The sequence below is a fragment of the Rhea americana genome, unplaced genomic scaffold (genome assembly GCF_003343005.1).
Source record: "Rhea americana isolate MKP2758 unplaced genomic scaffold, rheAme1 scaffold_11, whole genome shotgun sequence".
In the NCBI taxonomy this organism is placed as follows: domain Eukaryota; kingdom Metazoa; phylum Chordata; class Aves; order Rheiformes; family Rheidae; genus Rhea; species Rhea americana.
In genome coordinates, this window is record NW_028185150.1 from 3,216,924 (window position 1) to 3,230,910 (window position 13,987).

The 13,987-nt window shown below is 36.5% G+C and overlaps 1 protein-coding gene across 2 annotated transcripts in view; it reads right to left on the reverse strand.

Moving 5' to 3' along the window:
- Positions 1-13,987, reverse strand: part of DAPK1 (death associated protein kinase 1) — a 91,613-nt gene that overhangs the window by 18,293 nt on the left and 59,333 nt on the right. For both annotated transcript variants that reach the window (XM_085313077.1, XM_085313085.1), the window contains 7 exons: positions 12,420-12,539; positions 11,115-11,213; positions 10,174-10,272; positions 8,897-8,995; positions 7,130-7,327; positions 5,906-6,103; positions 3,072-3,170 (listed from right to left, as the gene is read on the reverse strand). In XM_085313077.1, coding sequence (XP_085169203.1) covers positions 3,072-3,170; positions 5,906-6,103; positions 7,130-7,327; positions 8,897-8,995; positions 10,174-10,272; positions 11,115-11,213; positions 12,420-12,539 — 912 coding nt within the window. The remainder of the gene's footprint in view (positions 1-3,071; positions 3,171-5,905; positions 6,104-7,129; positions 7,328-8,896; positions 8,996-10,173; positions 10,273-11,114; positions 11,214-12,419; positions 12,540-13,987) is intronic.

Below are 13,987 nucleotides of genomic sequence, written 5' to 3' on the forward strand. Positions count from 1 at the left end.
AAAAGGGTAGAAACTGAAGCACAGGAAGTTCTGCCTGAACGTGAGGGTGAATTTCTTCCCTGTGAGAGTGATGGAGCACTTGAAACAGGTTGCCCAGAAAGGTTGTGTAGTCTCCTTCTCTGGAGATACTCAAAGCCTGGCTGGAAGCAACCTTGTCTAATGTGCACTAGGTGACCCTGCTGAGCATGGGAGCTGGACTAGATGATCTCCAGAGGTCCCTTCCAACCCTACTGATTCTATGATTCTGTGATGAGTTGGACTCTTGGCTGAAGCTACTTACTGTTAGACCTGCTCTACTTGCCTCACTTSGGTGCTGTAGGACTGTGCCCTAATTGGTGAAGTCACACTGCCTGCTTGCCTTGTGGTTACTCTCAGTGCCCAGCTCATATTACCTAACGGTGCAGCCTGTGCTTGCTAAGGCATTGTTCCCTGACGCACATTATTTTTGAAATCCATGATTGCTAGAGCACAGAAGAAAAAAGACAAGCAAAAAGGCCAGATTAGCTGAAAGATACTCCAGAGCTACCAACACAGCAGCACTGACAGAAAGCATCAAATCCAGCAGACAACTGTAGGCCAAATCTACCTAAGCAAAAGCATTCTGAGATGTTTAACTTGACAGATGGCAGCATTTTTTTTTTTTGTATTTTCATGAGTATTTTGACTCAGATCTKAAAGCTCAATGTAACAGGCAAAGAAAGCACCTTCCATGAAAAAAGAATTAATATGATAARGCTTTCCTTTTTGTCCAGTTCTGTGAACAAGATGAAGCTGTTTAATTTTCTGGATGTCAACTGCAGGATGAACTGTATGGCACAGTGAGAATAAAAAAAACAACATAATCAAACAAAATAGAAGATGGGTTTTGATGAGTTATTTTCCTGCTCAGGCTTTCTTGAGAACTACAGAACAAGGACCTAGACACTAGAATAGCAATGGCCAAGCAAAGCTGGCATGCAAGTTACAGAAATATATATTATACATACAGAGACATATATATGCCTATATCTGTGCATGTGTGCATATATACAGCCCTCAGCTCCTACCCTCTGATTATAGGACCCATGAAAACATTTATCACATGATGAAACATTTTATCTCAATCAGTGACTAGCTCCTTTTTTTGTACATCAGACAGTCATGCATACAAGAGTTGGTCCTGAATTTAACCAGCCATTTGCAAGCATCAAAGGTTCCGAGCAATCTGACAATTTTAAGCTCATTAAAATGTTAGAAACTTTCATGATGAGGTGACAATATGGYGCCAACTAGTACATGAGCACACAGGACATTCTGAAGGATATTTAAAAACTGAAGAGAATATACTTCAGAAACAGAAGGCTTTCTGAAGAGGATTCAYTTAAGAAAATGTGCACAATCAAATTTAAACTAGTTCTAAAATGATCTCTAATCTAGGGAGGGGACAGAGAAATCACACTCCAGTGCAAAGTTATTTAACAATGCTGAAAAAAGTTAACTCTTGAGAAATTCTGAGAGAAGAAGGCGGCAATTAATTCTACTGCAGTGGCTCAGAGACAGCTGTTAATAACAGTTTTCAAAACAGTTTAASATTCACCTGGCAAGCTCATACAAAACTTAAGTGTCATTAAAATCACCAAGTATGCTTGCTCACTCCCTCTCCTCTTCTCTCCTTCTTTCCACTGTAACATTGCTTCAGTAATGGATAGTAATGTATAACCAGTCTCTTTCTCCTGCTAGATTTAGTATCACTACAATTTAATTTGTCATCTTCTTCCAACCGATATTAAACAAAGAAATAAAAARTATTTTTATCTTGGAAGGAGAGGATCCACACAATCATGTCAATATAGCCATCATGATAAACAAACTGACACAGATCTGCTCATGAATTCCCCCACAACCTTTTTGTTACATCTTATCTGTACAGTATTTAGTAGTGAAAGCACAAATATAGAAYGGAACCTACTAGAAAAAAAAGGTGAAGAGCAAAAAGCTATAAAACACTCCAGTAAGCCCAGTTTATACACATTTTGTTACTTATTAATAGGGGATATGGCAAATCCAGTAGTCTGCAGAATGTCATTTGTAAATGCTGAACTTGAAGTCGTAATTCTAACGTCAGTGATTTTAATGACTGCTTTTTAAAGGTTTTGCCTGACATATGAGATGTATATTAAGATGATAAAACAGCACACGTTAAGAGGATAAAACAGAMGACAACAAAACTGGTTTAAATTCTATCAAATGCATAAAACAAATCAGAYACAGCATTTTTCTCCTTTTCCTTCCATTTCAGCAATCTCAGGGGTACTTTGTTTGGAGAACAGCTCTGGAAAACAAGAGCTCAGCTAAAACTAAATGACAGTATGATTTTAATATTTCAATACAGAGAGCAATAGTTATTTCTGAGTAGGATGAATTAGTTATGGCAAGCAGCAATGTAAACTGATCCAATTCTTCTGCAAATAGAAGGTAGCTAGTTTGCTTAAAACACAGGTAATGGTGYGTATGATGCCTCATTCTCCTTCATTCTCCTTTGCATGTGCCAGCTAGGGGATGTTTCTCTCTCTGAGAAGGAAAAATACCTTGAGGATGCTGACTGGAAGCAGTGGTGCTGACTGATCTAACAAGAACAATTTCGTTTACAAGGACACTTGCATGCTAGTTCACTCATCCACTCATCCCACACATCACCACCACGAAAATATATCTTTTTAACCATCTTAAAGTTAAAAAAAAGTTTAATACATATACAAATGGTATACGATGTATTAAGACAGTGGCCAGTGGCCTATTTGGCACACAGAAAACACAATGCCACAATTTGTAGCTGAACAAATTMTGTGGATGAAGTGGTAATTGCACTGTATTTAACTAGTTTCAAAAGTAGCTTTAAGATGGAGACAGGTGCGCAACAGAATGCTTTTCAAGCTAGGGATGTATTTCAGTCTAACATCTTTTTTTAAAAAAATGAAATTTAATTATGTTAGACTGCTGTCCTTACTTCTTTTCCAAAATAGGAATTTTGACTTGTCTCCTAATGTCATACATAAAACAAGAAAGAAACTTAACACATCTGTCATACTTACAGAGGTTAAAGTTTCTACACTGGCGCCAGTAAGACACAGGAACCGGACAACATCGAGAATGCCATTATTTGCTGCCAGATGTAGAGGTGTTCTTCCATACTAAGGCAGGGAAAAGAATGTGTTACTATGGTAGCCAGAGAACAGCGCTCTGATTACATAATATATTTGATTACTCATAAAAATTATACACTGATGAAGACCTTGCAAAAACTTAAGTAATTTGATTACAGCTTGAGCAGAATGCCTTAAAGCTCAATTAGAAATGAAGGCTAGATTGACTACTTAGAAATGAAAAACAATTATATGGCTAAGTTCCCTACAACTATGGAAGAATTCTTATGGTATGTGGCTGTATGTGAGAATGTCTTTCTAATTCCTAGTAAACTGAATTCCATTTTGCTTAAGTAAATCCAATCTAGTTCAACAACACTAAATTCTTAACCTTTAAAGCCCTGAGTTCTATTTAAGCCAAGTATTACCTAAAACTAAGTATCTGCACTCTCCCTTTCCCCATAAAAAAAGGCATAAAAGAAAGATATATTAAGGACAAATTGCTTTGTCAATCCGAAGGGATTTTCTCTTTCAGTGCCAGAGAAATGATCAGGAAAACCATCATCAAAAGAGGAAGTTGCTGGATGTATTCCTTCACCAGCTCTCACTTTTCCCCTGAGACTGTCCATTGAGAACAGGTTCTCAAAACATCCACTTTTGGTCTTTCACATTCTCTTCCATCATTATAAATACCACTGCCATGTACTATTTGCTTGTAACTCTTCCTCTATCTGCTTATACTTTTTTCTGCTTTCAACACTCTTCCTCCTGTTCTAATCCTACATGCAGAAAACAACTCACATGCTTACTTCACAAAAAAGTATTTGAAGGGAAAGCTAACTATGTATCTACTGGAAAACTTGAACTGAACAGATGTTTGCTCCTCAAGAACCTACATCTCAAGTCAGATAAATGCCTATGATATTCTACTGCATATATCTGTGGAAGAAACAAACAGTACCTTCAACTAGTACTATTTATGCTGGGCAAAGTCAGATTTGAGAAGCAAGGATATACAGTTATTATGGCAATTCACTCACATTTCATGGCTTGCTGCTGAAAATGACAAGTGCAAATAATGACCCAGGGTCACTCTTTCAAACAAAGTGTGCTGTGAAGTACCTCACAGTATACTAGAGTCTAAAAGGAATAACAGGACACAAACTTCAACCACAGCTTCTATAGCTGTGGTACCATATCCTCTGAACACTTSAAGACTGATGATCTTTTTCCACAGTATACTTAAGGTCAAACCACTGATCTCTGCTCAGCATTCTCAATTATATAAAATGCTAATCCAGTCTTTGACTGTATTAACTCACCTTCCCCCAAATGTGTCCTCAACTATGGATCTGGATTTAATTGCCCAAAGAGGTTTAAGCTCAGAGGCAGGACTGGGCAGTTCATTATCATAAGATTTTTCAGTTGGCAGTTGATGGTCTTAATTATTAAAAACAAAATTGATTGTACTGGACAACCTTTAAGCCAAAATCCCCACAACCTCCCTTAGCTGTCTGATACACAGAAATTTAGAGGTTTTTGTCGTAAATGAAAAAGTTATTTAGTAGTATGCTATTGTCAGAATATGCACRTTTTCAGAAAAACAAAGAAGCTGCAACACTTGAAACAAACAAATCACAGAAAAACYCCTACAAATAACTTTTAAACTTTTTGGCACATAAAAGTAACATTATAGCATCCTTCCAGATCAGTGAAAGTCATTCAAAGCTAAATATCATGCCCTAACCCTACATAGCAGGTTGGCAGAGTTTAACGGCTGATGTTAAAGCTATTCAAACCATCAATAAGAAAATTTCTGGAAGCAGTGTATGATTTATTTAAAAATCCTTAGGAGGAAATTCAGAATGTTACATTTAGTTTTCACATATCCTACAGCACTAGCACAACAAAGGAGAGCAACAAAGCATTTGTTTTAGAGAGAGGCTATTAGTTTCTCTCTTTGGAAAGCAATTACTACAATCATGGACATTTTGCATTTTTGGCTGGCAGTTATCCAGTTATATATGCACTGAAACCAAAATTTCTGTATAATTGTGTGTTTCTGTGATTATCACGCTTCTGTGAAACAGAAAACCACAAAAAAGTACCCCAAAAGCATCTCATTCAGTCTGCTTTCTTGAACTTCYGAAAACACTTTTACACTTAAGTTCTGAGATTTAATATACCCTGCTGGAAACAAACTGGTTTTATAAATAAATTCAAGCTATTTTATTTTAATAATAATGTTTGATTAGGATTTGTTTTAATAAACCAACTTAAGGCATGAAAACATGAACTAGGAAAGATGACATGTTTTTGTAACTGCGAGTAGATTCTGCAGTTGATTTAAAAGGTACAGGCCTTTTCACATCATTTGGAAGAATTCCTTTTATCAATTCAAGTCAATGCTAATTTAGGTCAGAAGAAATGCATTTCATCTGTTTGAGTGCCTAGCTGTAGTCAGCTTAAAGCAAAACCACACAACTAGGGAAGCAGGCAGGCATATACTTTAACATTAGAATTGAACAACAAAGTATGCTGTGACAATTAATTCAGTTGGGTTCTTTCTTCATACATTTTTAATCATTTACTCAACTGAAAAGAACTTAGGTAAATTTACAAGGTGAATTAATGTTTAGCATTTGAGACAAAAAATAAAGTAGATACAAAAAATTAAAGAAAAAGGAAAAAATACTTTTCATATTAGAGAAGTGGAAAACGTCATCTATACAACAGGTGAGCTATTATTAAACACAGTAATTCAGTATTCATATTCCATTTACCTTATTAGTGACATCCAAATTACAACTTGCTTCACAGAGTGCCATCACAATAGGAACATTCCCATCTTTGCATGCTACATGCAGAGGAGTGTTGCCGTGTCTGTCTTGGAAATCTACAAGACATCCTTGACTGATCAGAGTTTTAACCACTTCCATCTGACATCTTCTTACAGCAAGGTGTAGGGCTATGTGCCCGTCCTGAAATCATAAGACATCTTGTAAGCAAGATTTTAATAATAAAAAAAAGTACTTTTCATAGTCATGATCATTTCAGGGCAATTGTGTGCATCTCCCTGCCTCAAGAATCACAATGTTTTTTCCTTTGAGAGTGAAGGCAAGGAGATGCACAATATCTGTCAGAACAAATAAACTATGGGATGAGAACAGATTTATATTAAGCTACTGTGCTTTTTCACAGGAAAGAATGTAGTGCAGATAAACATTTTATGCTGATGACTTCCCAGTAACAGCCAGTTGAGTGTCTTAAACCACTGTAGCATTTACTGACAGAAATTAGTGATAAAAAAAGTCATCCGCTTAAGGATCAATTTTAGAGGCAGAATTTTCCCCTCTGTGGAACAGCTAAAGTGACAGTGTCTGTAAAAAAAAATAATAATAATAATAATAATAATAATCTTTTTTAGAAGAGAAAGCATTTTTCTTATTTTAGCAACTATTTAGATGTAATGGCAATTCCATCAGGAATAATGCTAGTTATAAGAACAAGCATGGCATAAATATAAGCAATAAAATGCAAAGATTATTCCTTGCGACCACATTCTAAATGACAAAATAAATAGTTCTGAATCAACTGGAGTTATTTCTAAATAGCTAGAATGTAGACTACTGGTATTAGGTGTGATTTTATCTCACACATAGGTATCAAAGGCAAACAATTCATTTTTTTTCTCTTAATAGCTTGTTGCCAGCTTCAGCTCCTACTGTTCCTGCTATTTTTTATATACAGTGTGTTGCTCAAAGTGTTAATTAGTAAGGTGATAATGCAAACACAGAAACCTAATCATGGAAAAATGATTACTCAGCAACTTCAAAGRCTATTGGAGTCATCAATATTCTCCTTAGATCCATCTAGAAAACCCATATCATAGAAGTAATGATGGCTTGCAGCACTTGAATGAAACAACTCAGAGGTACAGCTCTGTGACATCTGTGATCTCTGGACATAATTCCTGACTAACAGTAACTCACTCATCCATTACTAACCTTGTCTGTTGCATCAAGGTCAGCTCCATGCTCTGCCAAGCATTCCACGATATCATGGTAACCCCTAGCAGATGCTGTTAGGAGAGGAGTCTCCCCTTCTTTGTTTTTAATGTTCACATTACAACCTGCTTCACAAAGTGCTTTGGCAACAGAGTAGTAGCCATGCCAAGCAGCGCAATGCAATGGTGTTTCTTCCTCCTGTCAACACAGATTAGGAAAATACAAAATAGCTGAAGCAAATGCTAGTAGTAACTATTCCCCAGCTTAATTTAAAAATGCAGGAAGATGTCAGGAAAGAAAAAATAYAGTCTATTAAAGTAAGCCCTATAAAAAGACATGGTAATTTCTAATGCTGACATTCTCAAAGTGAGAGTAATTCCTGCTGATATACTCAGTGATTGTGACAGTTCATTAGATTTTCATCACTATCTTGATTCTGGGAGTCCATATTTCTAACCATAGACCTACTTATACACAATACCTAGCATGTAAGCAATACTAATTTTGATATTTCTATGCTGTTAAAGCTATTTACTTTAGTTCTTACTTGAAAACGCATCCTTGTTGACAAACAACTTCTGTATCCCGTGCACTGAGAGATTAATATAGTGTTTAAAATGGATCACTCACCAAGGAGATCTAAATCCCACTACACCTGCAGATCGAGACATGTCACTGTTTACAATGTTCAMAACACATTTAAATGATTTTTTTAATGTAGACAGTGACTTAAGTACTTAGGAAACTGAGTCATCTAATGTCACATTAAGACAGTGCTTTGAAGCTGTGGGTATTCTGAATTYGTTCAAGTCCAGTTGCAACTGAAATTCTAATGTGGTCTTTGTTTGAACCGAGGAAGCTTCAAAACATTCACCTTTAATATTCCTGCGCTTCATAACAATTCTGCAGAACATCATTCAGGCACTCAAAAGTTTTATAAAAATAAGCTATGGAAAGCAATGCTTTGGTAACTCAATGAAAAGCAGAGAGAATTAAAAAAACAGAAAGAGCCATTCTGTTAAATTCGAAGCAATGGGATACCCTTTTGTGCTTGGCAAACATCGATGATGATACTCATGTCATCAAATGATTCTGCAAAAATCTCAGGAAAAAGTAATAGCCAAAGGGCACTTTTGGGGCCCTCTGACCTTCTGCTGCTTAAACAACATAAAGACAGTCCTACAGCACAYAGCATTTTGAAAGGCTGGTAGAACTCAAATAGGCCATGGAATTTCAGTGAAATTTGGGTTGGGTTGCATTTTTTCTTCTTTTTAAATTAATGCTTTTCCTTCCTGTTTTCCCATAAAAGTTTCCAGTTCAGAGCTGACAGGTAGGATTTATTTTTCTTCTTTACAGGAACCCTCTTGCAAATTCATTTTCCAAAAGAGAGCTTCACATTTAAGGAACCTCCATGACTCATAGAAACAAGCTGAACTCAAGGCTTATAACTAAAGTAGTCAAGTAGCTAAAAATAAAAGCATTAGCTGAATTCAGGATACACCATCCATACCCTCATGATGCACAGTTCTCTTAATTTTTAAACCTTCATTTTCAAGAGTCCTTGTGTTTTAGGAGTACGGCTACAGCAGTTCACGGATGCTGTTTCTGAACAGCCTTCATATATTAAAAGATACAGAAACCTCCATAATTCTATTATTTTTTTTCCAATTCAAACACATGGGAGGCAGCAAGGCAAAACTAGGAGTTTTGTCTACTTATACTAAAGCTGTATTTGTTTGCGAAAAACAGAAAGAAGCTATGACTCACCTTGTCTTGAAAGTCTGGATAGGATCCAATACTACAGAGAAACTGAACCACATCCACATGCCCATACCGAGCTGCGACATGGAGAGCTGTCTCTCCAGACTGAAATTACAGAAGAACATTCCAGTGTAATTTCATACATCACTCATAGATATACACCACTATGCACAGTTTGAATGCTTATATGTGGCATGGAAGTCCATGCCCCTTCTCTGTACCTGTACCCTGGCATCCCAACTACAGTCAGTAGACATCTCCAGCTAGCACACTGTTGTACATTACACGTGTAACACCAGCTGACACAATTTCTTCAAAGGCCTTCCTTTTTCAGAACTTTTTGTTCTGAACTTATTTGTTCAAAATTACAGCCACAATGCAATCTCTCAGCAATATAAGGAGCAGCTGGCCAAGGGAGCACACAGTGTGTTCAATGAGGCATTGAAATAGAAGTTTTATTTCTATTCATATTATTTTCCCTCTTTCCATACATACACAGTTGATTCAAGACTTTGGTAAATCCTGGTATATTTTGGTCTCTAAATGTAATTATTTACAACCTGATTAATGATTTTGTTACARTGATATGAAAAAGAAATGATATTTTTATTAAAAGAGTAACTTCTTTAATAGCTCAAACAGGATAAATTGAACATTAATTTTCCTAATATGCTTTGCATAGCATTCCTGTCAACTACATTTTGCAAGTATAACTGTCTCTACACTGGAGCTATAGCAGTATAAAAATATTGTTAATGTAAAAGATTTTAACAGCAACCAACTTCTAGTGCAAACATTACTCAAGTAACACTGCTGAAGACAAGGTAAATGCTCATCAGCTATAAAGCGTTAGGCTTTATTACAGTCAACTTAGTAACAGTCAAATTTACTTGTCAGACAAAAGCGATTTGCAGTCAAGAGAAATGAAAAACAGAACCACAATTTTACCACGCGTTCCGATGTGAAACCAGTTGTCATGAGAAAATTAAATTAAGTTTGTACTTCTCCATCTACCCACCATGTACTCACCACATTTATATTCATGCCTGGCTAACATCTGTCAGAAAAATAATCAGTACATGCAGCTGCTTAAAAGCTGTGTTATCAGAGCTCTCTATGTCAGCTTATATAAATACACTAAAAAAAGTTACCTTCTTTAGATTATAGCATAGTTGAAAGACATTCCAGTGGCAAGATCTCTCTTTGCTAAGATGAAGCTATATTCATTAAAAAAAAAACAAAAAAACCTACTCTACCAGAAAGATGGAAAGTTCCGTTCTTACCTTATCCTTGACATCCAAAGGACATTTATTCTCACTGAGAAATTTCAGTGTTTCTACATGACCATGTCGAGAAGCCCAGTAGATTGCATTAGATCCAGCCTGTCAAAAATGTTTGTTTACACAGAATTTAGAATCTGTTTTAGATTTTTGTTGAGATATGCATGCACACACATATACACAGGTATACTGAACCTCAGATTCATCACAGCAGATATGAGCCAGTCAAGCTACAGCTTATATCAGAATCTCTTTTTTTTTTTTTTTAAAAAAACAACTTCATCTTGGTTCAACAGCCCTACATGTCAATCAAAAAAAGAAAAAACTCTCTGTGAAAGGATAACTGACAGATCTTTACATCTTTACATTCATTTCCTCCTTGCACGGGCATTTTTTGTGGAAAGAACAGTCTCAGGATAAAGAAATTTGTTACATATTTTACCATCTACTAACTAAGKGACACAGACAGTGGTTCAAGTGATTTGGTATAAATGAGGTCCAGATGATTGTAACAGTTTTTTGAAAAGCATTTTTTGCAAAGCATACCCTCTTGACATTTATGAATTTTAGTAGTAACAGTCTGTATCAAGAAAACATGCATTTATCATACCATTCCGTACTAAAATTTTACCAGTGTTAAAGTGTTTGCTGTTTTAAGCAAATACTAATTTGAGTTAATCAAAGCAATTTCATAAGCCAGAATCACATATTGCTCAAATTCAGCTAACAAAGTGATCAAAATTGGAGGTTATACAGTAGCAACTGAAAGCTGAAATTATTACAGATTTGCTTTTTTCTTTTTGCTACAGAGGACACTGGATAACTTATATAACGGACTCTACTACTCAGATGTTYTGATGTCCAGTACAAGCTGGTATGATGTGTTTGTTCTCTGCTAACTGAAGCTAAGAACACACAGAATAGTGACAAAGCAGAATCCTGACCTTATCTTGAACATCAATACGGGATCCACGCTTTAAAAGCAACTGAAGCATCTGAATATTTCCACAGCCAGCAGCGATTAATAGAGGTGGAGTTCCATGCTAATACAAAATATAAACAATACACTTATTTTTTAGACATTAAAGAAGAGGGCATGTTGTAGAGAAAACTATTTATCCCTTGGTGCAAAGAATTTTATTTCACTCCAATTTTCTKTATTTCTGGGATGAGGTCATATTTACATTTATTGAACAATATGCTACACATTAAAGCCAAGAATTTCAAGACAGGAATACTAACATTAAACTCCTATTAGATCAGTTTGACAAAGATGTTCCCTTCTGCAGTTCCTTTATATGCACACTTTAAGGCAGAGTACTTGGAAAATTGGTCACAATAACTCAGATACAAACCACTAGCAACCTACTAGAACGTTAATGTGACTGTAGCAGTAAAACAAAAAATACACTGGTAACTTGAAAGGTTCTAGACCTCTGCACAGAAAAAAATGTTTTAATTTTATAGCATTCTTCATCAATATTTTTCAAAGTACTTTATAATGAAGACCAGTATAATCATTGCCTTTTTACAGGAAAGCGAAAAAATGGGAGTGGAAATGATATATCCAAGGTCAACCAGCAGAGCCAGCAACAGAACTTGTTTCCTCATCTGCATTCTGATAATTCAATTTAGTACAGCAGCAGTAAATTGAAATCCTTTAGTAAGCAAAACCATTGCATTTCCGAAACAGATGAACAGCACTATCTAATATAATGTTGAGATAACCAGTTTATGCATTATGGGAAACCTTTTTTGACAGTGCTTTACAAAGTCAACTTTGGCAGTAGGATTATCCCTGCACACTAAGTTTTTAAAAGGCCTTTGAAAAAGAAGGAAGTAATACCAAAAAGATAGGAATATTCAGGCATCTTCAATTCCCTTAAGAACAACAACTGCAAACTCTCCTTCCCCCCCCCCCCCAAAAAAAAACACCCCAGACCGAACTCTTGATATCTCATATAGTACAGCTCTTAAATAGATTTGATTGTTACTTTTGTTTTGGAATTGTATTTTGCCAAGGTCTAGGCAAAAAATGTTTTGGGCTCCATTTTCAGGTATTTTGYGAAGACTGACTGCAGAATACTTTAGTAAGATTTCCCCTAAAGGAAGACAGAGTTATTTCCCATCCACTCGATTTTTTCCCTTCCTTCATTTCAAGGGTTACATTTCTTCTTATAACTCCATTGCTCTATTCAACAGTGTGAGAGCTAGTCCCCCACCCACCTCAGCACAGACCTGCACTTTACCTTGTTGGGTTGATTAACATCGTAATTTGTCAGAGATCCCAGAAGGTGCTGTAATCCAGGTACATTGTCATCATTGATGGCATGAATAATAGCTTTCATCACAAATGAATCTTCCTCATCCTTGTAATTAAATGAGAAAGAAGAAAAAATGTTAGCTTAGGGAAAAAAAAAAAACTTTCTATCTCTACATCTGTCAAGACATGGAAAAAAAAAATAAGAAAAGTAAAATTTTCAGAGTTTTATAGAACCTTTCAGCTGCAAGGATATAATCCTTCCTGAAAGCATATGGCTAAAAGGTATATCTGCTATTTGAAAATCTAGCCCTTTTCAAATACAATGTTTCATATTCATATGAACCCATCATTTATTGCATGAGATTCCAGATAGTGATTTCCTTTATTAGGCATATATGTTTCTTCCTCCTAGGAAGAAACCATTTTCTTTCAACTATTTGCATAAAACAAAACAGACTATTTTTGTTTATGTGATAGGGATGTTAAAAAAGGTACACAAATATAAAAWATAAAATCAAATTTTGCATTATTCAGGGATATGCCACAGCAGAAGTACTCTGGACTTAGCTGTTGTCTATTCAGAAGGACCAATTATGAACCTATAACTYAAGTAATGAGCCTAAATACCTTTGCAGACATACCTTATTCTCCTTCCATGCACTAAAATGTCAAAGAGTTGAAAGTCACAGAAGCCAGTATTTGGGTCATTTCTYTTCCTTCTTTAGAAGTTACTGATATTTGAGTAACACTAACATGAGACTACAACATGGATGTGAAATACTAGTTCAGTGTTAAAAGGYGCAGTGACAACTGACAACCCAGGGTGCAGAGTTAGGGGAGGACAGGGGGAACAAACAGTGTGAAAGCAGAAAGGTAAGAGGAGAAAAAGCAGAAATAAGTGGCTGGAGTTGCACAGGAAGGACAAAGGGAGGATATTACAGATTTTGGAAAAAAAAAAATCTTAAGTTTGATCTCACTATTGCCCAAAAAGATGAGCTTATCCTGAAATGCCTGTATACCAATCTGAAATGCCTGTAAACCAATGCACACAGCAYGGAGAACAAACAGGAGGAATTAGAGATCTGTGTGCGGTCAAAGGGCCACGATCAAACTGTAATCACGAAGACATGGTGGAATAGCTCGCCTGACTGGAATGCTGTCATGGATGGCTGTGTGCTTTTTAGGAAAGACAGGCCAGGAAGGCGAGGTGGTGGAGTTGCTTTTTATGTGAGAGAGCAATTGGAATGCATTGAGCTYTGCCTGGGGATGGAGGAGGAGGCAGCTGAGAGCTTATGGGTGAAGATCAAAGGGCAGGCTAGCATGGGGTCACTGTTGCGGGTGTCTACTACAGGCCACCTGACCAGGAAGAGGAAGTCGGWAAGGCCTTCTACAGACAGCTGGAAGTAGCCTCATGATCACAGGCCCTGGTTCTCATGGGAGACTTCAGCCACCCTGACATCTGCTGGAAGGACAACGCAGCTAAGCACAAACAGCCCAGGAGGCTCCTGCAATGCATTGATGACAACTTCTTGACACAGGTGGCGGAGGAGCCTA